This window comes from Ursus maritimus, unplaced genomic scaffold (assembly GCF_017311325.1).
Source record: "Ursus maritimus isolate PB19 unplaced genomic scaffold, ASM1731132v1 scaffold_21, whole genome shotgun sequence".
Taxonomy (NCBI): domain Eukaryota; kingdom Metazoa; phylum Chordata; class Mammalia; order Carnivora; family Ursidae; genus Ursus; species Ursus maritimus.
Window position 1 is genome coordinate 13,290,062 of NW_024424564.1, and position 24,783 is coordinate 13,314,844.

General features: G+C 45.9%; 1 protein-coding gene across 1 annotated transcript in view; it reads left to right on the plus strand.

Annotated features, from left to right (window-relative positions):
• TPH2 (tryptophan hydroxylase 2) overlaps window positions 1–24,783 on the plus strand; it is a 107,267-nt gene that overhangs the window by 19,567 nt on the left and 62,917 nt on the right. The window contains exon 6 of the mRNA XM_008684308.2: window positions 3,754–3,821. Within this exon, the coding sequence (XP_008682530.2) occupies window positions 3,754–3,821 (68 nt within the window). The remainder of the gene's footprint in view (window positions 1–3,753; window positions 3,822–24,783) is intronic.

Below are 24,783 nucleotides of genomic sequence, written 5' to 3' on the forward strand. Positions count from 1 at the left end.
AATCTGACGCATGACTATTACCCTATGCAGTGGGTCTCCCAGGTAGTCCCAGGCTTGGCTTCATTAGCATTACCTGGGAGTTTGTTTTAACAACGTTAAGTTTGAGAACCATTGCTATAGAGGATCCTATGACAAGTTTAATAAGAGGGAAAGTTTCAATCAAATTAGTCATTTGGCAAAATATACCAGTTCAGACCAATTTATAGCATACCATTCAAGCAAATGGTCAAACAGACCTAATTCAATTGCATTATTTTCTAGATGCTGAATTTACTCAAAGACATGGTGTGTTACATTTGCCAATCCAGTATTTCAGAATAATTCACAGTAAGTCAAATGTAAGGCTCCTGAGCAGTCAAAGTGCCCTTAAGAATCATCCATTTGTTATCCCTCCCCACCCCGGCCCACTTTCAGAGGAGTCAGACTTTGCACAGAAGCCTGATTTAAGAGCTTAGCAGTAACAGGACTTTCCAGATACCAGCTGTTAATTTGCAGGATGACCTTGGGCAAGTCCCTCTACCTCTGTACCTCAAATTCTTTATGTAAAAAGTGGAAATAAAATCCTTATTGACCTCCAAGGCGCATTTGAAATGCCTAGTTAATAAAACAAGTGGAAAGCATTTTGGCAAGAGTAAATGCCTAATCCCAGGAATTTAAGTGCTGTATCAAATCATTCAGATCAGTGCCGGGATAGTAAAGGATTTCTTGCTAACCTCCTATTTCCAAATGCTCCCCTTAGTCTAGTTCTTCAATTACTCAACCCGGAGAAAGGGGGTCAGCTTTGTTAGTGAAACAAACATAGGAATCACTGACCTTGTTGTGAAAAAATCGATTCTGATACCCAGTGTCAATTTTCTTGTGTTTAATTCTGTTCCATTACTCCTAATTATACCCCCCTTATGATACCTTCTCTTATTTTCTGTGCAGCCAGTTGAACTAATCACAAGTACTTAGCAATCTCCGACCTCATTCACCATTTTTTTTTTTTTTACCACATGTGTTTCTTTTATAAGTGCACCAAATGTTCATTATGCAAAATCTGGTATTGGTAGGTTGGTGTTTTTTTATGTTATTATTTGGTGAGCATGGAAAAAGTGGTCTAAGGACTTTTGGTGCCTGGGAATAATCCCAGTTCTGAGACAGGGATTACTGCACCAGGATGGTGCCCTTGTACAAAGATGGCTCAGAAGGAGCTGGAATGGAAGAGCCAGGTTGCTGAGGCTCTCTAGAAAGCATTAAACATCTATCTAGGTCAGTGTCTCTCAAACTTTGCTGGGCAAACCACCTGGAAGATCTTTTCAACGTGCAAAGTGAGGTTCCGCGTGTCTAGCGAGCTCCCAGCTGAGGCTTACTCTGGAAGTCTGCTACACTTGGGGCGGCAAGGAGCTAGACTGGGAGGGTCTCTCAAAGTGTGGTTCAAGGCCCAGCCATAAAGTGCTTAATAAAAATGGAGTTCCTTGGGGCTCATCTGAAGCCCACTGAATCAGAACTTTCAGGACGGACCCTGGAATCTGCATTTAAAAGCATGTGCAGGAGATTCGGATGAGCTCTAGTGTTGAGAACTAATGTGCTGGCTCAGTGATTCTCAACCGAGCTTTCCATTCAAATAATCTGTGGGGGATTAAAAAAAAAATACTGATGCCAGGATTTCACCTCAGAGTGCTTAAATCATAACCTCTGAGAATGTGTCTAGGTTTGGAGTATTCTTTAAAGCTCCCCAGGGGATTCTAATATGTCACCAGGGTTGAACTATTTGGGATAGCTACCCGAGTGCCAAGGCACGCTTGGCTGAGCACTTTAGGGTGCTGGCTGGTTCCCCTTGATTTCAACTGAGAGAGGAAGGAGGGGTGTCGGCAGATATTCTCTGGGGATTAGGGTTGCCAGATTTAGTAAATACATAAATAGGGTGCCCAGTTAAATTTGAATTTCCGGTAAACAAGGAATCGTTTCTTAGTATAAGTGTGCCCCAATTATTGCATGGGTGTCCTCTATGTTATCTGGTAACTTACCCCTGCCTTCAGTCCAGAATCGATGCCCAAGGAGTGCTCTGTCTCTGTAATCACTGGTGTAGTTAGCGTCCTATTTTATTTTGCTAGTCCGCAGTTCAATCCTGGCAGCTCCGGATCGCCTGCGACATTTGCATAATCACTGCCGTACTAGGCTAATGAGGCATGATGAGTAAATCACTCTCTTGCATGCCTGGAAAAGGTGCAGGTGTCTGCCAAGGAGAGACAGTTGAGAATCTTCAGGAAGCCCAGCCCATAATGATGCTTGCAGGATGGTGTCTGGTTTGGCAGGAACTGGGGAACAGGTGCTGTGCTTTTCACATGACTCTGCCTTTTGTCGTGGCCTGCTTTCCTTCTGAGTAATGAAGGTGCTCCGAACTCTTCAGTTTTGCCATTCTAGGCTGCCTGGTATTACTAGTGACTTGAAACTCGTGCTTTCCTCTATAGAGCAGAGACCTTGTTTAGGTCACAGACCCATTTGTGAATGCGGTAGCTTGATCACAACGTTTTGTGTATACACGTGGTAAGGCTTTGGAAGCCTGCCTGTGAACACCAGTTTGAAAACTCTCAATTCAAAGCAGAAGAAAGTGTTAGCTTCTCCAGCAGGCATATTTCATTTCTTCAGGGTGTCTGGGTGATCCCTGGGTCCTCTCTCTGTCTTCTGCTAACAGTAATGCTCTTTTGAGAGAAAGGCTGTTGGCAGTGGAAGTCCTTTACCTCAGCCCAGCAGACAGTCCTCAAGGCCAGTTCTCCTGCAACCATACAAGAGAACAGAATGATTTTCTCTGTGTTTGAGGGTTTTTGCAGAGGCGTGCAAGGCAGAGCAGGGGTAGTCTGGGCCTTCATGGCCTGTCTCAGCTCTCCTCTCAGAGCCCATGTTTCCAGTGTCCTGTCTCGCCTGGCTGCCATTCTCCACTGCTTCCTGGTTACCCTTTGAGGTCACAGGGTTGCAGACATAAGTTTAATAAAAACAATTCCTTTCTGGGTTTGAAGAAAACACCCCAGAAAGAATTGATTGAAAGTACCTGAAGGAAAGGACACTGGAAGGTCTGTTGACAAGAGGAGAGATTCTTGAGTAAAGCGGGAAGCTCCTCTCAGAAGTATTCCACTGGACAGAACGATGACAGACAGGATGTGGAACTCCCCCAGAGCATGATGACGGATAGAAGTCTTGCAGTTCCTGCAGACTAAACAGAATCAAGGGGAACTCAGAGTGGAACGGAGCTCACTTGTACCCTGTGCACGAATCCCTTATCATCAATTTTGTATTATGTGGCTATACTCATAAAAAACAGCAAAACCTCTTTAATCCATGCTAATTTGGGGGATTCAGTGATTATTCTGAATGATAGCATTTTTAACAAATGTGCATTTATTGGCTATTTACCCAAAGCAATTACACTTAGGTTAACTTACTGAATAACCATGTTAAAGGGACCCGTTTTAATGAACAGGGTAAGATTAACTTGTGATTAACATCAATTACCCGTAAATGATACTTGAACACCAAAGATACCGTTCACTTTAGCCTGAATTCCCACGCACCCCAAATTAGCCCAACCCAAATGTAATGAGGTTTTACTGTAAGCGCCGTTCGCTTCTGCCTGTGCCGTCAAGATGGTCATCCAAGGATAAAATTCACATTTGACTCGAACGCTCAGTAAACACCACAGCAATTTTCTTTCAGGCCTGCTGCAGCCGAATTTTTGGCACTTTGTTAAATAACTTAATCTCTTTTCTGTTTAAGGGATTTAAGGACAATGTTTATCGACAGAGAAGAAAGTATTTTGTGGATGTGGCCATGGGTTATAAGTAGTAAGTACCCGTGTAACTCTTTTCTGCGACTCGCGGCTAGCTGATTAGGGGAAACACATGCTGGTTGAACACACCAGCCTTGTCTTCACTTTAACGTTTGCAGAAGGCAGACACGAGCCATTTTAAACCCTCACCAACTTGGGATTTAAATGCCAACACTGATGTTTCACATCCAGCTGTAATTGTAAAATAATGAGACTGGCAGGCCACATGCCAAGCGCTCCATTTTCACCATTGTGTTTGCTGCTCTCCCAAGGCATGGGGCCATTTTTGTGTATACTCTGCAGGGTCGGGAAAATGCGCTGGAACTGTACTTCTGATTTGACTTGTCAGTAACCCCTTTCAGTGTCCAGCTTCCCCGGTGAAAGTAGAAGTTCCAGCAGGAATGGTGCAAAGGTTCCTATAAGCAGCCATAATAGAAAATAAAGGTGTTCGCTTTACACAGAAAGGGAAATTCCCTGTCAAATGGAGGGCGAACGGGAGAGTTTCATATCTAATCCCAGATCCCGGTTGGGATGAAGTTGGCGACCTCGGGACTGGGGTTAGGACCGTGCCTCGTGCATGGTGTGGGACAGAAACTTCAAGACGGGCCATAATGTAACGTGTTGACTGCTAGAGTGCATGGTAGGGCTCTGTTTATTCTGTTCACACTAATAAAACGTGTGGACTGTCATGGTGCTGCCTTTCCCTTGTCTGGCATGTGCTCAGCTGCATGGACCCTGTCTTCAGAACAGAATGTAAATCCATACCCCATAGGGAAGGTTCTTTCTTGATTTAGTTGCAAATAGGTGAGAAGCTTGACTGTCCTTTGGGGCAAGTTTGTCCTTGATGAGAGTTTCAGACATTTTGTGTGTTTTATTTTATTTAGTTATTTTTAAAAAGATTGTATTTATTTATTTATTTGTCAGAGAGAGAGAGAGAGAAAGAGAGGACAAGCAGGGGAGTGGCAGGCAGAGGGAGAAGCAGGCTCCCCACTGAGCAAGAAGTCTGATGTGGGGCTCCATCCCAGGACCCCGGGATCATGACCTGAACTGAAGGCAGATGCTTAATCAACTGAGCTACCCAGGCGCCCCATTTTGTGTGTTTTAGAGAGAGTGTCAGAGTTTGCTTTTTTTCTCTTCCTCTTTTTTCTTTTCTTTTTTTTTTTTTTTTAAAGGAATATGACACATAAGGGCTTAAAGCCAAGTCAGAGGATCCCACATCACACCTGTGATTGCTCAGTTGTTTGCTCATTTCTAACCTCCTTTCGTGCTTTGGTGCTCTCCCTTTCCTCCTCCTAAGCCCCAGGCGTCCTTTGTTCTTTTTCCCCATGTTTATGATCCTTAAAACCAGGACCACTTGCCCCCTGCTTTTCCATACTGTCGTCTACTCCATTTTTGTTTTCCTCTGTTCCAGGCAGCTTCTTGACTGCCTTTAGCCTCCTGTGGTTTCTACCCCCTCACAAGGTCAGCATGCATGAGGCTCGTCCGGGCCCAAGCCCCCTTTCCACCCTCAGCACCATCACGCGTGAGCCCCATCTCCTATTGTTTCCCAAATTACCAAGAGAGGAGCCTGATGGGTTGGGCTCACTTTTTCACATCAGGGTCTGAAAATCGATTGTGAGCCTTCAGCTTGGCTTCCCTTGCTTCACAGATTGTCCCTGGGGAATCAGGTCATCATGGGTCCTCAGGGTGTGGGCAGGACTGGCCTTTAGGACGTCATCTGCCCAGGACATGATAAAAGCTGAGCGCTTGGCAGAGCCTTTTCTTTAGGTAGAACAGATGGATAAATATGTATTTTATGCATAGATGGTATATGTATTATACATATGTAAAAATATATGTATGTATGTGTGTCTATAAAGAATTTTGTTAGCATAATGATCAAGGAACTATCTCAAATGTTACTTATTTCTTCTTGAGAGAGCCCAGAAATGGGACAAGGCAAGCGGATATTGTGGTGACACTAATAGAATTGGTATGTCTGAGTGAACACTTTCAAGGGGCATTGATCATGGGGAGGCTTTTGGTTTTAAAGAAAACATACTGATATGGGCAGGAGAGGAGAAGAGCGTATGATCAAAATGATGGAGGGTGAAGTTCTCAAAGCATTAGCAGGGGTTTGCACTTGCCACCTTCCCTCAGCTGAAGAGGAAAACTGAGGTGCAGTGTCTATGCAAAGCAAAAGTATAAATTGGCGTTGGAAATGGTAGAGATTTTTTTTGTGTGCAAAAAGCTTTATTGTTTCCATTTGGTCGGCTGCTCTGGAGGAGGCTCCAGAGTGGCTCAAAAGCTGCGTCACGGCTGCAGGGAGAGGCTCAGGCAGGAGCCCTGGCACCAGGGCGATGCCAGACGGGCGTCTCAAAGGGTGAGCCTTTGGAAGAGACACCCACCCAGCCCAGCCTGGGGGCCGCCAGCCTGCGGAGCTAGCCAGCTGGTTGCCATCTTCTTGCTGAGCTTCGGCGCTCGGATGGGACGTGGTTCTCCGGGACTCACAGCGCTGGCGGGCTGCGCGGGTAGAACCGGGGCAGGCCGACCCAGAAGGGCCAGCTTCAGGTTCTTCTCCAGAACCGCGCAGCTTCCACGGGACGGGCGTCCCGGAGGAGGGCCTGGCTGCCGCGTTTTGGCCTCTACGAGACGTGCTGGGCACCCTTGTGCTTCTCCTCGGCCGATCTGGGGAGGAAGTGGCCCACGCCTTCCAGAGCCACGCCAGCCTGGTAGAAACAGAAGACCAGAGAGGTAGGTGCAGGCGGCCTGCAGGTGAGCGGACCAGGCCGCTGACAGGGGGCGCTACCTCGGCGGAATAATTCTGACCAATCTGGGAGCTCGTGGTTGGTGGCCAATAAGGAAGCTAAACTCAAAAGATGGTGTTGGCTGGTTCCAGAGGCAGAGGGTGGCTGAGAGGACGGCTCTGCGCATTACGACTGGAAAAGAGGTTGGAGGGTAATGGGAGGCTGGAAGGGGCGTCCCTGGGTCTGCTCCTTTCAAACACTGTTGGAGCGGGAGACAGACCCGCAGGGCCCCCAGCTGGAAATGGGGGAGAGTTTATTTTATATATTTATTTTAAAAAAAGATTTTATCTATTTATTTGAGAGAGAGAGAGTGAGCGAGTGAGAGAGAGAGCAAGAGTGGGAGGGGGAGAGGGAGAAGCAGACTCGCCACAGAGCAGGGTGCCTGGCACGGGGCTCCATGTTGGGACTCTGGGATCACGACCTGAGCTGAAGGCAGTCGCTCACCCAGGTGCCCCAAATGGTGGAGATTTTATAAAAAGAAGGCACAGGACAGGCTGGAGCGTCCCAGGATCTGGCACCTGTTTACAGGGCTAGGGAGTGCTTAGGTTTAAGGGCCCTGACTCAGTAACTGGAGGTAGGCAGGAAACTGCCAATTCATCATTTTACAGGGAGAACCTACTCCCACACGATTCACAAAACTCCCTGTTGTCAGCCCCCAGGAGAGGCTAAACATTAACCTGATGGTGATTTGGTGGCTATCGAGTCAAAGCAAAGGGTGTTTAACGAAGACAGTCTGGAATCAGGGGCATTATAACCCTCTCCCTGGACAGTGCTAAGTCCAGACTAACGACCTCCAAAAGCAAAGAGATGAAAAACAACAAAATGATTACAGCGTTGGAGCCAGCCAGTCTGGGGTTTGAGTCCTGACTCCACAGCTTCCTCGCTGAGTGATCAACCTCACCGGGCCTGTTTCTTCATCCGGAAAGGAGCATCTCAGCATACGTAGGACCCATCTCCCAGGACTGCCCAAGAGAAGGCACGTGCTGTGCCTAGCACAGGGCCTGGCACTTGATTTGTGATCGTGTCTCTCAGTATCATTAGATCTTCCTCTGCCCCTTTTCCACGGGCTGTCTTCAGTTTCCAGTTGAACTATTGTTGAATTCTTTAGCTATCTTAACACCATTGTTTATGCAGCCACCTTAACAAATACTATAGCTCCGGTGTCCCTAGAAGTCATCCTTGGATGAAAACTCCTTCGGTTCCCCATTTAAAGACTGTTGCCTGTACCGAAGCTCTTGGGGCAGACCAACATCCTTCTTTATGGAAAGATTTCATAGAAAGCAATCATGTTCCCCTGTGTGTGTGTGTGTGTGTGTGTGTGTGTGTGTGTGTGTAGGTGCCAAAATACGGATAACAGATTGTCAGTTGCCTTGGTGCTTCTTGTAAGTTGACAGAGGGGGGAAGGTGCCTAGCAGGGGTGGTTAAATTTGGAAAGCACAAACCCAGGGCCTGTGGAAAGTAGAGAAAAGAATCATTCCTTAATGACTTTTATGTCGTTGCTGCTGTGGCTTCTCTGAGTATGAGTTTGAGGATGGTTAAGGGCTAGCTATCTGTGTGTGTGTGTGTGTGTGTGTGTGTGTGTGTGTGTGTGTGCGCGTGCGCGCTCACAGGGCTGGAGGTCAAGCTTGTGTTAGGTGCTCGTGGGTGTGGGGCACAGGTGCCAACAAATCACAAGTGGGCCTGTCCCTGTCGCCTCCAGTTTGCCATGAAGTAAGTCAGGTGTCCTTTTCGTTCACAAAGAATCAAGATGCAATTTCTAATTGAAATAGGTATTTTTCTAGTGCTGATGGCTTTCTGAGAGAGCAAAAGAAAAGGATGTACACGATAATTACTTAAAATAAGCTCATTAGAGTAGCTTCTGGCAGCATGCTGCAATCTGATTTTCCAAACCGACGCTTGGAACCCCTGGTATGAGAAGCAGATTATTTGAAACTGGGGCGATCCTCAAAAATCCGGCAGGTGAGGTCCCAGCAAATACAATTTGGTGATAAAAGGAGGGACCATTCCGACACGTGGAGAACAATTCAGTCCCCGGTTAATAATTCGTTAAGACTTTCTGGACCCTGAGCAGGTCAAATAGATGGTTGGAAATACAGACGAAGATGGAGTTCAGATGTTTGGGGTTGTTGTAGGGATCGGCAGGCTGCAGTCCGAGGTGTCTGAAGGTAAGGGGAGGGAGAAGGAATGAAATACAGAATAATAGATATTGAAACCCTGGCCAAGAAGCCCCCCGGGGGATTCGTGTTGAATACTGTATTTTCTATGATAGTCTTGAAAGGATAAAGCGGGGGGGAGAATCAACACAAGCAGAGAAAATGAAAAAATTCCAGTGTCTGATGAAAAACCAGCAGGCTCAAGGTCTGTATTAGCCTGAACCCGAAGGAGGAGCACGAGCGGAAGGCGGCCGCACGCTGAGAGCTGTCGATAGGGGGCACTGCGGCGCGCTTCTGATTGACAGCGCTGCCGAGAAACAGGATTGATTACCCAGAGGCCCAGCGCCGCCCGCAGACTTGCCTGAGCCGCGTGGCCGCCAGTGTCGGGGAGGCCCAATCGCCTGGCCAATAATGGTAGAGGAGACTTCCTGAGTGCAAATACATTCTCCATAGAAGACCCCAGAACGCCCGCCCCGGCTTGAGAGGGCACTGCTTCTGCATTCCCCCAGGAGAGGGTGCGCATCCCACCCTGTACTCCCCCACCCAAATAAAAGACGTTCTTGGGGGAAACAGAAAGCAGTAGCCTGCGATTAGACGATGTGGAGCGCTTACAGACAGTTCCGAGAACATGCTAGTGCGTGGGGGGCAGATGGCGTGTGGAGGAAGAGAAAATTATGTCGGGGAGGGGGTAGCTGTTAGGTCTGTCTGAACCGATCCAGCTTTCTGTCATTGGCACCTTCATATTTTAATCTTGGCATTTGCTTTGCTGCATTTCTGTAGGGTCCACAATTGCTATATTATTGGGGAAGAAAAATCGGTAATACATTTTTTTTTTCAATTGGCTAGAAATAAACACATTTTTCTTTGAAGGCTATTATAATGATTATTCCTCAACAATATGCATGCATATTTAATTATATTTTTGGTGGGGGTGGTGGTAGTTATTTCAATCCATCTTCCTCTCTTGGAAAGAGGCCCCGAGCTCTGACTTTAATTATGCCACTCTTGTTTGGTTCAATTGATTTTGAATATTATTGTGATTGTGTTTTGTTATGAATGTACTTTCTTCTGGCTGAAATTACGGTGGTACATGAACCTCATGTCCTTCTCATGGGGCTGCTTCCTCTGATTTATTATTTTTTTTTTTAGTCCGTGGAATCTGAAATGTAAATAGGTCAATGTGATGTCAATTCGTAAGTTAAACAAGGGAATTTCAACACGCCAGAGTTTGCTTAAAGTTGGAAAATTCCCTAACTTGCCAAAAAACTCATCTGACTTCAAATTCAGGGAGAACCACTTGAATCCATCTCTCAGCCTCAGTTTTCTCCTCTGTGGAATGGGGATAATAGTATCTCCTCTGCCTTTTTCCCGGGAGTATTTTGAGGATTAAATGAAATCAGTGGAGCATTGCTATACAGTGTACTTTATCCTTTTCTCTCTCAAAACAATAATCAAATAATCTAGACCAAGAGCCTGGGGTTTACTCAGCTCCCTGGCCCAGTCGGAGGGCCTTGGTTGCTTCCTCCAGTTTTTCTTTCAATCTGAGAGGCCGGGTGCGGTGTATTTAAGAGGGCAGAAGCCGGACTGGACTGCCTGGGGTGAATTCCAGCCTTAAACACTTGCCAGCTGAGTGACCCCTGAAAATGATTTGTCTTCTGTGCCTCAGTTCCCATATCTGTACAATGGGGATAACTCTACTGCTTTATAGGATTGTTATAAGGATTAAGTGAGCTAACATAATAGCACTTAGAACACTGCATAGGAAATGCTACATAAGTATTTGCTAATATTATTATAATTTTTCTCACTTGAACTAATTTTTCTCACTTCAACTGGTCTCTCCTTTTTGTCTATCCTCATGTTCCAAATCTTTTTACTTTTTTTTTTTTTTAAGATTTATTTACTTATTTAGGAGGGAGAGTACGTGTGCGTGCGAGCTGGGGGACAGGCACAGGGAAAGAATCCCAAACAGACTCCCGCTGAGTGTGGAGCCCAACGTGGGGCTTGATTTCACAACCCTGAGATCATGACCTGAGCCAAAATCAAGAGTCGAATACATATCTAACTGAGCCACCCAGGGGCTCCTCCAAATCTTTTTTTACCTGTGCTTAACATCCTTCTCCACTCCCCTTGGCCAAGGTTCTTTAAGCCTTAAAATTGTCTGATTCTTATACTGACTTATTTATTGTTGTGTAACAAATTATTCCAAAATTGAGCAGCTTAAAACAATAAGCATTTATTATCTCTCAAAGTTTCTGAGGGTCAGGAATTAGGGATTTGCTTAGCTGGGTGGTTCTGGATCAGGGTGTCTCACAAGGCTGGAGTCAAAGTGTTGACCAGAGAAGGCTAGGGCTGGAAGATCTGTTTCCAATATGATCACTCACATGGCTGTCGGCAGGAGGCCAAATTTTCTTACGAAATGGCCTCCTCCACCAGGCTGCCAGGTATCCTCAAGATGTGGCAGCTGGCTTCCCCCAAATCAAGTGGTCCCAAAGAAAGTAAGGTAGAATCTACCATGCCTTTTATAACCTAGCCTCAGAAGTGACATACTGTCGCTCCTGATGTACTCTATCGGTTCATAGCCCAACCCTGCTACAAGTGGGAGGGGACTGCACATGGGGATGAAGGCCAAGAGGCAGGCTTCCCTGGGGACTGTCTTGGAGGTTGGCTACCATATACTTTTAACTTGTGTTCAATTTTATTTCTTCAAGACCCTCTCTATGAGCTCTACCACGATGGGCGCTAATGTAGTATCCATAGACGTAATCCCCATGAAAGCAGAGTTGTGGCAGAACATGCAGCAGAATGTGCAGACTTTGGAGCTAGACAGTACTGGGTTTGAATTTCTGCTCCACCACTTATAAGCTCTCTGGCCATGAGCACTGGCCTAGTTTCTCTGAGTCTCAGTGCTCTTTCTTTTCCTTAAGATTTATTTATTTATTTTAGAGAGAGGGAGAGAGCACGGGTGGGGAGGGAGGAGGGACAGAGAGAGAAGCAGAGAGAATCTCAAGCAGACTCCTCGCTGAGCACTGAGCCCAATGCAGTAGGGCTCAGTCTCATGACCCTGAGATCATGACCTGAGCCGAAATCAAGAGTCAGACGCTCAACCAATTGAGCCACCTTGGCCCTGCTGAGTCCCAGTGCTCTTACCTTAAAACAGGCACAGTATTTAGCTACCTTGTGCGGTTGTGAGGATTAGCAGTGATTACAGGGCCCAGATGCTGGCTGGTACAAGCTGGGCTTGAATCTATGATAGATATGACTATTATTATCATGTGTTAAGTAGCTAACGGTTCCTGAGTCCATATAATCATGTGTTAAGCTCATTTAAAGTGAATAAAGGACCTTAAGGAGTGAATGAATTACGGAATTTCAGGCTCCACGGTGGGCCGGGTTAAAGGAACTTTTCAAAAATACATGCTTGTGTGTGGGTGGGCGCACACGTGTATGTACGCTTTTCAGTTTCCTGTAACTCATGCATACAGCTTCCTTCTTCTCTTAACAAACTGGCCCTCTCCAGGGCCTTCCCAGGCCAGGGAGTCTCAGCTAAGGTCAGAGGGTGCAGGTTGCAGTTGGGCTGTGTGGGATCAGTCCCTGAACGGCTGATGGTGGTAGAAATGTTCACCGTAGGGACCTCTCAGCTGGCATATGTAGGTAGTTTTAGCTTCCTTTGGCTACATTCCTGCCATGTGCTGGACACTGCATTGGCCACTTTGCTCATGTTCGCGCGGTTAAGCTCAAAAGTGTTTGGGATAGGTGCCGATCTTGTACTCACGTTTTGAAGACAAGGAGACTGAGCTTCAGAGACATCAAGAAATTTACTGAAGGCGACACAGCTGATCATGTTACCTGCATAAACATCAGCTGTGGGTGCTACCATGTCTCTGAAATGGAGCAGCTGAAGAGAACAGAGTAGAACGAGAGCAAATACTGTCGGCCTTGGTTCATTTCCCAGATGACCAGAATAGTTTCTGACTAAGGTCACTTCCGGGGCCGTCAGTGTGCTTCTCTTAAAGACTCTCTCTTCCTTTGTCCAAGAAGCCACATGTATTCTTTTGTCCGTGTGGACGTGGCCATTGCCCTTCCTCTTGACACAGGCGGTATCGGACAGAGGTTGAAAATAGCAGTCACAGAACGGAGACTCGGCATTTTAAAAAGTCATTCTCTTGACAGAATTCTCGGCATGTTTGAAACGCCCGGTTCTTGTCTGTTTTTAGTTCACTTCAGCCTTTCGGGAGCCACGACTCAGCCCGGCTTGGTCTGACTTCGAGTCTGCGGCACGTGTCCCGGGGGCGCGGCACGTGGGCGGGGCCCCGCGGGGCAGAGCCACGCCCCAGTCTGCTGGGCGTTCTGCCCGGCTCCGCACCGTCCTGTGCTCTCCCAGGCCCGCCTGTCAGGACCTGACCCCCTGGGCTCTCTGATGGATGGAAATAAACACAGCTGGCTGACGCTTGAAAAACCATTGCCAGGGATTTGTCCCTCTCTGGCTTTTTCTAGCCACCACACTATTTATTTCTTGATTTTTTGATTTAACAGAATTGCACCCTTTGTGATTCATTTGCTGTGGGTGTCAGTCCACAGCTAAACAGAGACTCTAAAACAAAGCAGTCCGGAACGGGGACTAGCGTATTTGAAAAGTGCCGTCGCCAGCCCAGCAAGCTCCTTCAGTCTGGGGGAGCTTGTGAATATTCTGCAATACTCCATCAGAGAGAAGCCTCTCATTCAACATGGAGTGGAGATGATTCTAACCGCCTTTCCTCATCCAAGCAGAGGGGAGCATTTTTTTGCCACCCTCCTCTCCCCCCACCCACAGCCCCAGATACCACAGGTCAACACGAAGCTCTCTGAGACCGAAATGCCATGCACTCTGACGTTGAATAGATACATAATAGGGAATGGACGTGCCTTCCGAGCCAGCCAGCATCTCGCTTCTCAGGAGGTCTTCTTTCCTCTTGTGCTACGTGACTCCGCAGGAGTTGCTCTAGTTTTGCTAAGAAAAGGAAGGAGGTGAATGATCAGAGACAAACAAGGTAGGCTCCAGACAGCGCGAGGACTGTTTGGCAGTTCCTGGGTAGAGCTGATGCTGCCCGTGCCCACCACTGGGCACCGGCGGCCTTCCCGACTCCCAGGTACTTGTGACGAGTTAGCTTTTGTTTGAGCTGGAAGGTTACTGACGCGGAGTCTTTCCTAGGAGGCATTTGCAATCATTGCAACTTGCAGAAATATAACTGGGGTGGCTCCACCTCTCCACCTTCCCAGAAATTTCAGTTGACCTTAGCATTTCTCATTTCATGCGAGAAGAGGCATGATTTATGGATCCTGCTTGGTTTCAGAATGTAGCGAAAAGAAATACATTAGGAACAGGAGTTGTGAGTGCCACGTTACCTATTTTTAGATAGGCGAATCTTAATTGGAAACATCACAAATAGAAGGTGGAAGAAGGATGAAAGGGAAAAGTTATGCTTTCTACACAGGGAAGAAAACTTAACTGGGGGGTGGCAAGTTTTTATCTTTAATTCTATTTTTCTCATCAGTTTCGTTGGCAGATGGTCACCTTGATGAATTGTGGGCTCTGTCGTGAGGTGGGACCAAGCTTTAATTTTTTTTCCCTTCTCCGCCTTTTTGAGAAGACGCACCTTAGAAGGCAAATATGTTTTCTCCCCAACGGAGCTAATTTTATCCCATTCCATTATCCACCATTGATTTGCTTTCCCAGGTTTTGAACGAAGCTGAGATATATGTGGCTGTTTGCGTACTTTGTGACTCCTGCATAAACACCAGTTGTTGATGCTTTAATTTCTCTGAAATGGAGCGGTAAATTGAAAAGTAGAACAAAACCAAATATTTGTTGTGCTGGGGTCGTTTCCCAGATGACTGGAATGGTTTCTGAGGAAGGTCACATTAGCGTTTTCAAGAGTGCCTCTTCCGTAGAATCTAAATATCTTTCTCTGCTCAAGAGGCCACACCTCCCCCCTCCCTTTTTTCATACATAGCAGCTTCCATTTGACATAGATGATATCATCCTCAAGTTGAAAACGAGAGCAACGGAATTAAATGACTGGGTTTTTGAAAAGTTATTCTGCTCTCTACAGAATTCTCAGCATATTTGAAATGCACAGTTCTTGGAAGTATTTAAAAGATGTTAGGCTTTATGGAAGAATCATTTTCATGTCAAATGTTTCTCTTTACCTGAAGTTCAGTTCAGTGGCTGAAGGGAAGGGAGCCTGAGAATTGAAAGAAAGACAAAAGGGAAAATTGATTTGGAAAAGGTTTCTCCTTTTCATTTTTTGAGCTTGGCGGGTTTTTTGAGATGTGCGTGAATGCCTCAGTAGGATGTTGTCTGATTATAACGTGGCTCCCACAGCTGGGGAGAACATTAGCACGGTATGGCCTGGTGTCACTTTCTGACAAGGACAGGGGTTGCACCAAATTCTAACGCCTTTCACAGGGACTGAGGTACGAGTATTTTACTTTAAAATGATTTCCATGAACATGAAGGATTGAAATTACTTTCCACAAGTCCTGTCTGAAAGGTGAATGGATTCACACAGAAGAGCAATGTTTTGTCATCTCCAGACCTATTCCCGACCCTGCAGGGAGGGGATGAAATTGTGTTCATTCCTGTACGCCTGGAGGAAGGGATCCAACCATACTGAGTGGCCATTAGGGGCTAGGCAGCGGCCCAGGTGCTTTACGGATGACATCATTTGGTCTTCTCAGTGTTGTGTGGTCGTCTTACTTCCCTCAGTTTCAAATGAGGAAACAGAGGCCAACTCAATGCTTCATATACATCAGGTACTCAGTACCTTGCCCTGAGGTGTGTTGGTTAACACAGGGTCTCTAGAGCTAGTCTTCCATAATCTGGGGTCTCTAGAGCGGGGTAGAGAGCTAGCCTTCCATAATCTGGGGTCTCTAGAGTGGGGTCTCTAGAGCTAGCCTTCCATAATCTGAGTCCCAGCTGTGCTGCTTACTAGCTGTCTGATCTTAGATTACTATGTGCAAACCTCAGTTTCCTTCACCATAAAATAGGGAGACTAACAGTTCTTTAATCACTCTATAAGGTGAGCATTATATGACATTATCCAAGTGATGTGCTATTGTTATTGTTACAGGTAGATGAATGGATGGATGCTATTACTAATTTCCCTAGGACCATGAACTGTAGGGTAGCCATGCTCTCTCATCCACCACTAAAAGACATCGGGGCCCAGTCAGCAACACCCGGTCCCTGTTGGTCAAGGCACGAGATGTGTGGGATTAAATTTGGAGACCTTGGAGCCCCCAGCCTGGTTCTCTCCCTATCAGTGCCCTGAGATTACTGGCCGCTATTGAATTTCAGCTCGTTTCTGGATTGCATTCTTTTGAGTCCTACTTCCTTTTGTGTGTTGAACACGCACGTAGCGATGGATGTGAGACCCATTGTGGTGGCTGTTCGTTGTTAATTTCATGATAGTTTTTGCAGAAGAGAATCACTCCTCTAGAATGTGAAGAGGGCTTTCTGCAAGGTGAGAAAATGGTGGGAAGCCCTATCCTGGGGTGCACGGGACAAATAAAAACAAATAATTTCGAGGAGTTAAATTTTCACTCTCCCTGAGGCTCCCAAGGTGCGGTAGTTTATTTTCATTATGTCTCTTGTAAAGGCAGCGCCAATATGAACAATGTGAACAAAACAAACTAACATTTTTGTTTGCTACCATCTGAAAGTTCCTTAGGGCCCATAGACTCATTTGCGAAAATTCATGTGTGCAAAACTCATTTGCAAAAGCAAATAAAATATGTGATCACGAATGCTCTTTACCTGACTGGCCTAGGGGACTAGCTGAAAATGAGTTTGTGCCTTTACGTCTGCTCTATGGCGTAGCGTAGCTGTCTCCGGCTGTCCGATCTCCTTAGCAAATGAACCCTCATCGAGCCACTTTATTTGTCAGACAACGCGATGGTTTGAAATCTGGTTATAACTCAGATGGTTGTTATGTCACCGTACTGATTTGTGAGTTTCCTTTTTGAAAAATTGCATTCAATCATCCCGCTCTCTAGCTTTGGAAACATCTTTGCAAGTTCATTCCTTCAAAGGTCCAGCAAAGGAAACATCTCTGCGTTCAGCTAAGTTTGGCTTTTATGTCCCTTTGGGTTTGCATATGCTGCTTTCTTTCCTCATGAAAACTGTGGCTACAAGTAGGGTATGCCCAGGAACCCCGAGTGAAGAAAATTAGAAAAAAAGAAACACTTACATATCAAGTATGTAGTACCTGGGGATAATTGGACACTACCAGAAAACTTACTAAAATCTCAAAGTCTTTGGACTTGCTTTTTCCAAAGCAATTAAAATACGAGGCAGGGATGAAGTAAGACATGCGATCTGCCAGACGGTGTGATACACAACTATAATTCTGCTCAACCTTTAAATTTGCGGCTTTTTGCAGCCAGATTGATTCACTTATTCAACAAATCATATATGTTGAATACCTATATATTCCAGACTCTGCTCTGGGTAGCAGGGATATAAAAATGAAAGAGCAAACAAAAATTCCTGCCTTCAAGGAGCATACATTGTAATGGGGGAATAGATTTAGCAGACTAATCTTTTGGAAATATTACTCCCCCACCCCACCCCCGCCGCCCCTGGCTCCCCTGGGTATTAGTGACACTATTTCATCATAAAGTTATTGAGTGTCCTTTATGGTCTGAATTCTGAAGTGTAACTTTATCAAGTTACAGACGCCTTAGACTTTTCTCATTGACTTTTGGAAATCAGTAGAAAAAAATGGCATTTGCTTTCTGGTTAAACTTTAATGGAATCCATCGACTCCACTTAGGATTTTTTTCCTGGCCTGTGGCAACATATTTTCCAGTCTCAGAGGTGGAAGCCATCTTCCTGTTGAACTCCCATTGACCATATAGCTCTCTGCTCAAGACACCTGGCTGCGGGTGATACTATTTTGTGAAGGCGGGACCCACTGGCACAGTACTAGGTGACATTATGGTCACTAGCTACATGAGATCTGATTGAAATTTCTCTACACCAGTGTGTCATCTCAGTTGTGAGAAGTGTAACAAATGCTTGGTAACAATTGATAGTAAATTTTGTGAATGATGAATGTTTCTTTTCAAAAAATTACATTGGGGGGCACCTAGGTGGCTCAGTTGGTGAAGTGTCTGCCTTCAGCTCAGGTCATGATCTTGGGGTCCTGAGATTGAGCCCCACACCAGGGCTCCCTGCTCAGCGGGGAGTCTCCTTCTCCCTCTGTCTCCCCTCTGCTCATGCTCTCTCCCTCTCAAATAAATAAAATCTTAAAAGAAGTTACATTGGATCGAAATAAAGATCGTTCTTATAGTGTTAGAATAATGTCAGTTTCCTCTCCTATATTCTTTTTTTTTTTTTTTTAAAGATTTTATTTATTTATTTGACAGAGATAGAGACAGCCAGCAAGAGAGGGAACACAAGCAGGGGGAGTGGGAGAGGAAGAAGCAGGCTTCCAGCGGAGGAGCCTGATGTGGGGCTCGATCCCAGAACGCTGGGATCATGCCCTGAGCCGAAGGCAGACGCTTTAACGACTGAGCCACCCAGGCGCCCCCCTCTCCTATATTCTTGTATGTTTTCTTGGATGGGAAGGAAAGAGGATGAATTACAGATAGCTGCCTGAAAATTATGCAGAATTCAGGGTATGCTCATGGAGGAGGCAGCACATGCATGTGTCATTAGTCAAGAAGGAACAAAGACAAAGACCTCCTGCCTTCACGTTTCCACACTCTTTCTCCAAAGGCCCTGTCCAAACCCTTAGAGGAGCTGCTAATTGCTAATGAGTTGCAGAGTTGATGGGGTTTTACATTTCATCTCATTTCCCTTCTGCAAACCCCCCAGGTGGAAGTGTCAATCAGGAGACAACTGCCTAAGGTAGGGAAGGAAGAAAAGATGAGGCAGAGATGAGAGGGACAGTCTATTCCAGGCAGATAAACAGCTGTTGAATAAGTGAGGCATCTCCTGGCCCGAGGAACATGTAATGAAATCAAATAAAAAATGAGTTCATTCCTAACTGCTTCGATCAGAGTCACCCATCCTCTTAGCCGTCTCTGTTTACCTTCTGCTCTGTGTGGTTCTTGCCACTGAGGAGATCCAGCTGTTTTCAAAGAACACAATCGCGTTGTGTTGCAGCCAGTCTTGCCATCTTGATGTAAATACTGTCAATTGCAGCCTGTTACATCTTCCTCCACTGACTACGTGAATTGCTTCCCGACGCTGGAGTTCCTCTAACGATAATGCAAGCAAAGAAACCACATCTCACGTTTGGAATTCTAGTAGCAAGGACTCCAGGAGTACCCCTGTAATCAAATATTTTCCAATCCCCCAAATTAAAAAAAAAGTATAAGAAAAGTCCAGCCTTGTGGTTGGAACTGCTGGAGGAGAAGATCAAAGAGATTGTTAAATAAAACTAAAGTGTTGCTGCTTATTCATCTGGCTAGAGAAAGAACTCCGGAAATTTCAGCCTCTGTGGGGTATGTGTCCCTGGATGTCAGTATCCAGAACGTATTTGTTAAACACCTTGAACGAGCTCGGGACTGACCTACAATAACTATGAATGTTCCTTTGTCTCTGCACGTTCTGCTTTGCTGAGTCTGTGGGGACGGGGCAGGTTTTGCAGGGTCATCGCCCTGCCTCATGGGGAGAGTGGCATTTCACCTCACAGGCGGAAAGACGCCTCCCCACAGCCTTCAGTATTTCCAAAGAAAGGTCTTCGTCATCTCTGAGTAACGTATTGCACCAGGGATTTTTCCCACTGTCAAGCCTCGCTTCCGTGGTGAGCACTGTCGTGCTTTTCCCAGTTCCGTCTTCACTGAGCGCTCGTTCCCTGTCGTGTTTCTCAGGCCTTACTTTACCCTTCTTTGGCAAGAGGGCCGAATCTGCAGTGAGTCGAAGCTACTGGAAGTCGCATCTGTTTTTCTCCAGTGATTTAGGGATCTGCGAATAATAATTTTGGTGGTTACTGAGAATTCCGGAATCCCAACTAATTCCATACAAATGGAGGAGACTCCCTAAAGATCTAATTATAATATGTACATGTCATTAGTTTGTTGAGAAGTCTCATCTTGTTGGGGTTTATTCCAAGGGTAAAATGGTTTTATTTTCCCCACTCGCTGCTTTCAGCTGTATCGTGTTGAATTCTTCTTCCTGCTGGGAAGCGAGTTCCTTAGCAACATCTAATTTGCTGTCATTTTCAATTATTCGAATAGTCTCATTTGGGTATTTAAGGCCTAGTCCCATTCATTTAAAAAAAAGATTAATCTCAAATTTGATTCAAAGTGTATCCTCCTTCCCCCTGTGTTATTTGGAGGGAGTGTGTATGTGTGTGTGTGTGTGTGCGTGTGTGCTGGTTCTGAGACATCTTTCCTTCTCTCTTCTAGGACCTCTCTCCCCTGGAGTTGGAAGCTGAGAGGAGGGAGGGAGTTGGCTGAGAGCTTTTTACAAGGTTGTTAGAATATCAGTCGTGGGCAGACTGTAGGCCACACTCCCTCTGGCTTAGACAGATTCTTTCTGAGGGGGTGGTCTCTGTTGAAATGGTCTCTGCCGAGTGTTATATATAGTTTCTCAGCCAGCACCCTTCCCTCCATCTCCGTCCCTACAGACACGCGCCCTGCATCCCCGTGGCCTTGGCAGTGGTCGTGCCACCAACCCCTTCTCTAGGCTGTGCACACTAGAGCTTGGGAACCCCTCACAAATCAGGAGTGATGAGAGCCCCTTCTGCCTCCTGAGAGCTGAGCAGGACTAGATGCAGTGAGCCTTCCCCCATTTTCCTCCCAGGCACATCGCATGGGATTCCACAGAAATCTCTAGAGTTCGCTGGGCATCTGGCTCCGTGTTCATGTGAACCTCAAATGTCAGAGGACGCATGTCTAAGGTCCCCTCTTCTTTCTCATAGAGCACTACGCTCCTAGCTTCCACATAACCTCATGTCTCCCTGCTGCTCCATTCTGGTGGCCACACCGGGGGCGGGGGGCGGCGGGAAGTCCTGCCGCTTAGCCGGGGTCCAGCTGGGAAACACAATGCCAGGCCCCACTTCTCCTGGGCAGTCCTCCTAAATGATTGTCATGGCGCAGCCTACCCTCCTCACTGGGGGGAGGGGAAAGAGCCTGCCTTCTCCCTCAAACACTGGCCTTATTTCCTGTTAGACTGGTGGGTAAGGTTTGGGGGTGGGGTGGGAAGGGTGGTATGACAATTTTTTTTTAAAGATTTTATTTTAAAGTAATCGCTACACCCAGTGTGGGGCTTGAATTTACAACCCGGAGAACAAGAGTCGCAAGTTCCAGCCAGGTGCCCCTGAGAGAACTTGTTTAATGGTAGGGCCATTTCTGCTGCCTTTTTTTTTTTTTAAAGGTTTGTTTATTTATTTGAGAGAGAGAGAAAGAGTGCATGCATGAGCAGGGAGCAGGGGGAAAGGCAGAGGGACGTGGAGAGAGAGAATCCTCAAGGAGACTCCCTGCTGAGCACGGAGACTGACGCAGGGCTCGATCTCATGACCCATGAAATCATGGCCTGAGCCGAAATCAAGAGCTGGCCGCTTAACCGACTGAGCCACCCAGGTGGCCCTCTGCCGCCTCTCGATAAGCTGGCTAGCTCTAGGTGCTGGGGGCTTTCTCTAGAATGTGAAGTACTTAAGTGACTTTAATTTTGGTCCAGAGCAGAGTTTTAGGACGCTGAAATATGACACCTATTACACGTACATTAAAATGCATGCCCACAGATAGATGTGAAATGATTATGGGTATATATCCTAGGTCCCCAAAGATCAGGACACCCGCCCGTCATCCTTCTTATATACAATTCATACAAAAAACCTTAATCCAGACAAGGGCAAAGAAGGGCAGTGCGTTCTGTTTTTCCCATGATTACAATTTTTATTTTTCCAAATGTCAAATTTCAAAGTTTTAAAAACACATCTGCATTCCCAGTGCCCCAACCGCTGTCTTACTGAGAGGCTTTAATAAGTGAATAAATACGGACGTACTTTATGTGATCTACAAATACGTACAAGTGCCATGACTACATGGGATTGTATATGAGATTTTCTATGTGTAAATACACATACCTACAAGCCTTATTTCAGTTTGCTATGTGAAAATAAGTTGGTGTCTGGAATACATTTTTTATTTCATTGGTATATACCAATCAATTAAGACTACAACCAGTCTTGAGCCTGGCTGACGGGATTTTAAGCCTGGCTCCATGGTTTTAGGCACATAGCTTAATCTCTCTGGGCCTCGATTTCCTCATGTGTAAACGGGGATAATCATAGTGTCTACCTCACAGAGTTGCTGTGAGAATCAAGTGGATTAGTTCATTAAAAAAAAAAAACCCAAAAAACCACACACACTTAAAAACCTTAGAAAAGTATCTGGCCCATAGTGAGCTCTCGAAGATGGGTTTTTATTATGTAATCTTACTAGCTGCAGAGAAAAAACAGGAAATTTCTTATTTTTTCTTGGATCTTGGTATTGTGGCTATTAATAATAGAAATAAAATGAATAAAATTAGCATTTACTTTCTGATGAAGTTGACTTTTAAACATTTGCCTTAAAGAGTGACCCGGGGCTAGAGTGGAAGGAGAAATCTGGAGATGATCAGAGTTAGACTTGACCTGCCATCAGGGTAGCAATCATACGCGCCTGGGTCGAGAACCTTGGACAGCAGGCTAGTGAGCCTCCCAGGCAGGACAGAGAGACTGATGCTGGACATTCGTTATTAAGTAACAGATCTGTAAAGCTCTTTGTTCCCATTCTAGCTCACACTTGTTTTCCTTCTGTTGCTTGCTGTCCGCTGTATTCAGCTCCCCTTTGAAATGCCAAAGGTTTGCAGAGTCATATGGAAGGGAAAAGTTTGACCTACCGATTCTTTTCAAACGGCTTCTCAATATTTCATTTACTGTTTCAGCCTCATCGCTTTCCTACCTCGTGCGTGTGCACAGCTCTTATTAGCTTTATTGGCTTACCTGACTCAAATTGATTTCGTTGTATTTTCTGGAACTGGAGGCAGACCGTTTATATATTTATTTCCTTGCATCCCCTCTATTTTTATCTTTCCATTTCAAGCTTTCATTCTCAACTTATCACAGATGCTAAGCCTTAGCAGCCTTGATCCTCTCAGCAAATATTTGCCAGGTTGTAATTTTTTATTTGTTATCAACAGCCAAATTTAAACAAGGCTAATCGCTTTCTAATTTGGTTTGCTCAAGCCCCAGTCTTGGTACTTAGAGAAAGCAAATGCTTATTTCTTGTTCTTTCTTAAGTGTGTTTTTCCCTTATCCCTCATATACTGCAGTTCATTTTTTTTTTTTTTTCCTAAATAAAAATAATTGGGGCAGGAGGAGCCACATTGGGACCTAAAGTTTAAACAGAAAGCATTTGGGCAAGAACACTCTGAAGTACAGAGATGGTTGGGGGGTGGGGGAATCTGTTTGTTAGCCTAATAATCTTGTTCTTGTCCTCTTTCCTTCCTTTTTTTTTTACTGCCTCCGTGGTGGGGGAGGGTGCGGGTTTGGGGCGGTGGGTTGGGGGGAGGGGGTACTCCCGGTGGTCCCAGCTTGTTGAAGGGGCCCTGCAGCTGTTGCAGCCTGAGTGGCACTTGCTGCTCGCGCTTTGGTTCCTGTGGCAGCCGCCTGCTCTAGGCCGGCTTCTGTAGATGGCAGCAGTAGCCCTCCGAGTTTTATGTGCATGTCTTTAGACTTCCATGGGTTGTCTGTGTGTATCTGCCGGGGGCAGGGGCAGAACTTCGGACGGTGGCCACGGTAGGCAGTGGGGGAGTGCTGCAGGAGGTTGTTGAAGATGTCTTGAGAGCTTTTTCAAAACCCTAATTTCACTTTAAAAAAATTTATTTTTATTTTTATTTATTTATTTATTTTTTTTTTAAAGATTTTATTTATTTTTTTTGACAGAGATAGAGACAGCCAGTGAGAGAGGGAACACAAGCAGGGGGAGTGGGAGAGGAAGAAGCAGGCTCATAGCGGAGGAGCCTGATGTGGGGCTCGATCCCATAACGCCAGGACCACGCCCTGAGCCGCAGGCAGACGCTTAACCGCTGTGTCACCCAGGCGCCCCCAGAAAGTAAATATTTTAAGTTTTTGTGTATCAGTACAGTCTCTGTCAGAACTGTTCGATTCTGCCGTTATATCTCAGAGACAGCCAGACAACATGTAAACAAATGAACATAGTTGTATCCTAATCAAAGTTTCACTACTAAAACAGACAGTTGGCTAGAGTTGACCTACAAGCAGGAGTGTGCTGATGCCTAGGTCAGAATAGTGAGAGATGGCCTGGGACTGGAACGGGCACAGAGAGCCTCCTGGAGGAGGCTAAGCCTCGTGGGCCAGGTAGGACCCGCAAGTTCCCAGACAGAAAGGTAATGGAGGAAATGCTGTTCTAACAGCCCCCAGCAGCCATGAGCAGGAAGCAGCTGGGGGACCAGAAGGAGGGCAGTATGGACATGTGCTTTTGCAAGCCACTGTTTGACAGACCAGAATCCGAATGTAGCCTCTGATTAAGATACCTATTTTAAAAGTGAAATTATGGTTTTGGGGCGCCTGGGTGGCACAGCGGTTAGGCATCTGCCTTCGGCTCAGGGCGTGGTCCTGGCGTTATGGGATCGAGCCCCACATCAGGCTCCTCCGCTATGAGCCTGCTTCTTCCTCTCCCACTCCCCCTGCTTGTGTTCCCTCTCTCACTGGCTGTCTCTATCTCTGTCGAATAAATAAATAAAATCTTTAAAAAAATATATATTTACTTTTTGGACCCTTGCAAAAATGTCTGCTGACCCCTCTCCTAAAGTGAACCTCCCAGCATGGTGTGTAATGTATGACCCTCCCAGCATGGTGTGTAATGAATGCCCCTCTTGTGCATTGTGCAAATTTCTCTTTAGAATTGAGTAGATATTTTTTAAAGATTTTATTTTTATGTAATCTCCACACCCAATGTAGGGCTCAAACTCACAACCCTGAGATCAAGAGTCACATGCTCTACTGACTGAGCCAGCCAGGCACCCCAAGAATTCAGC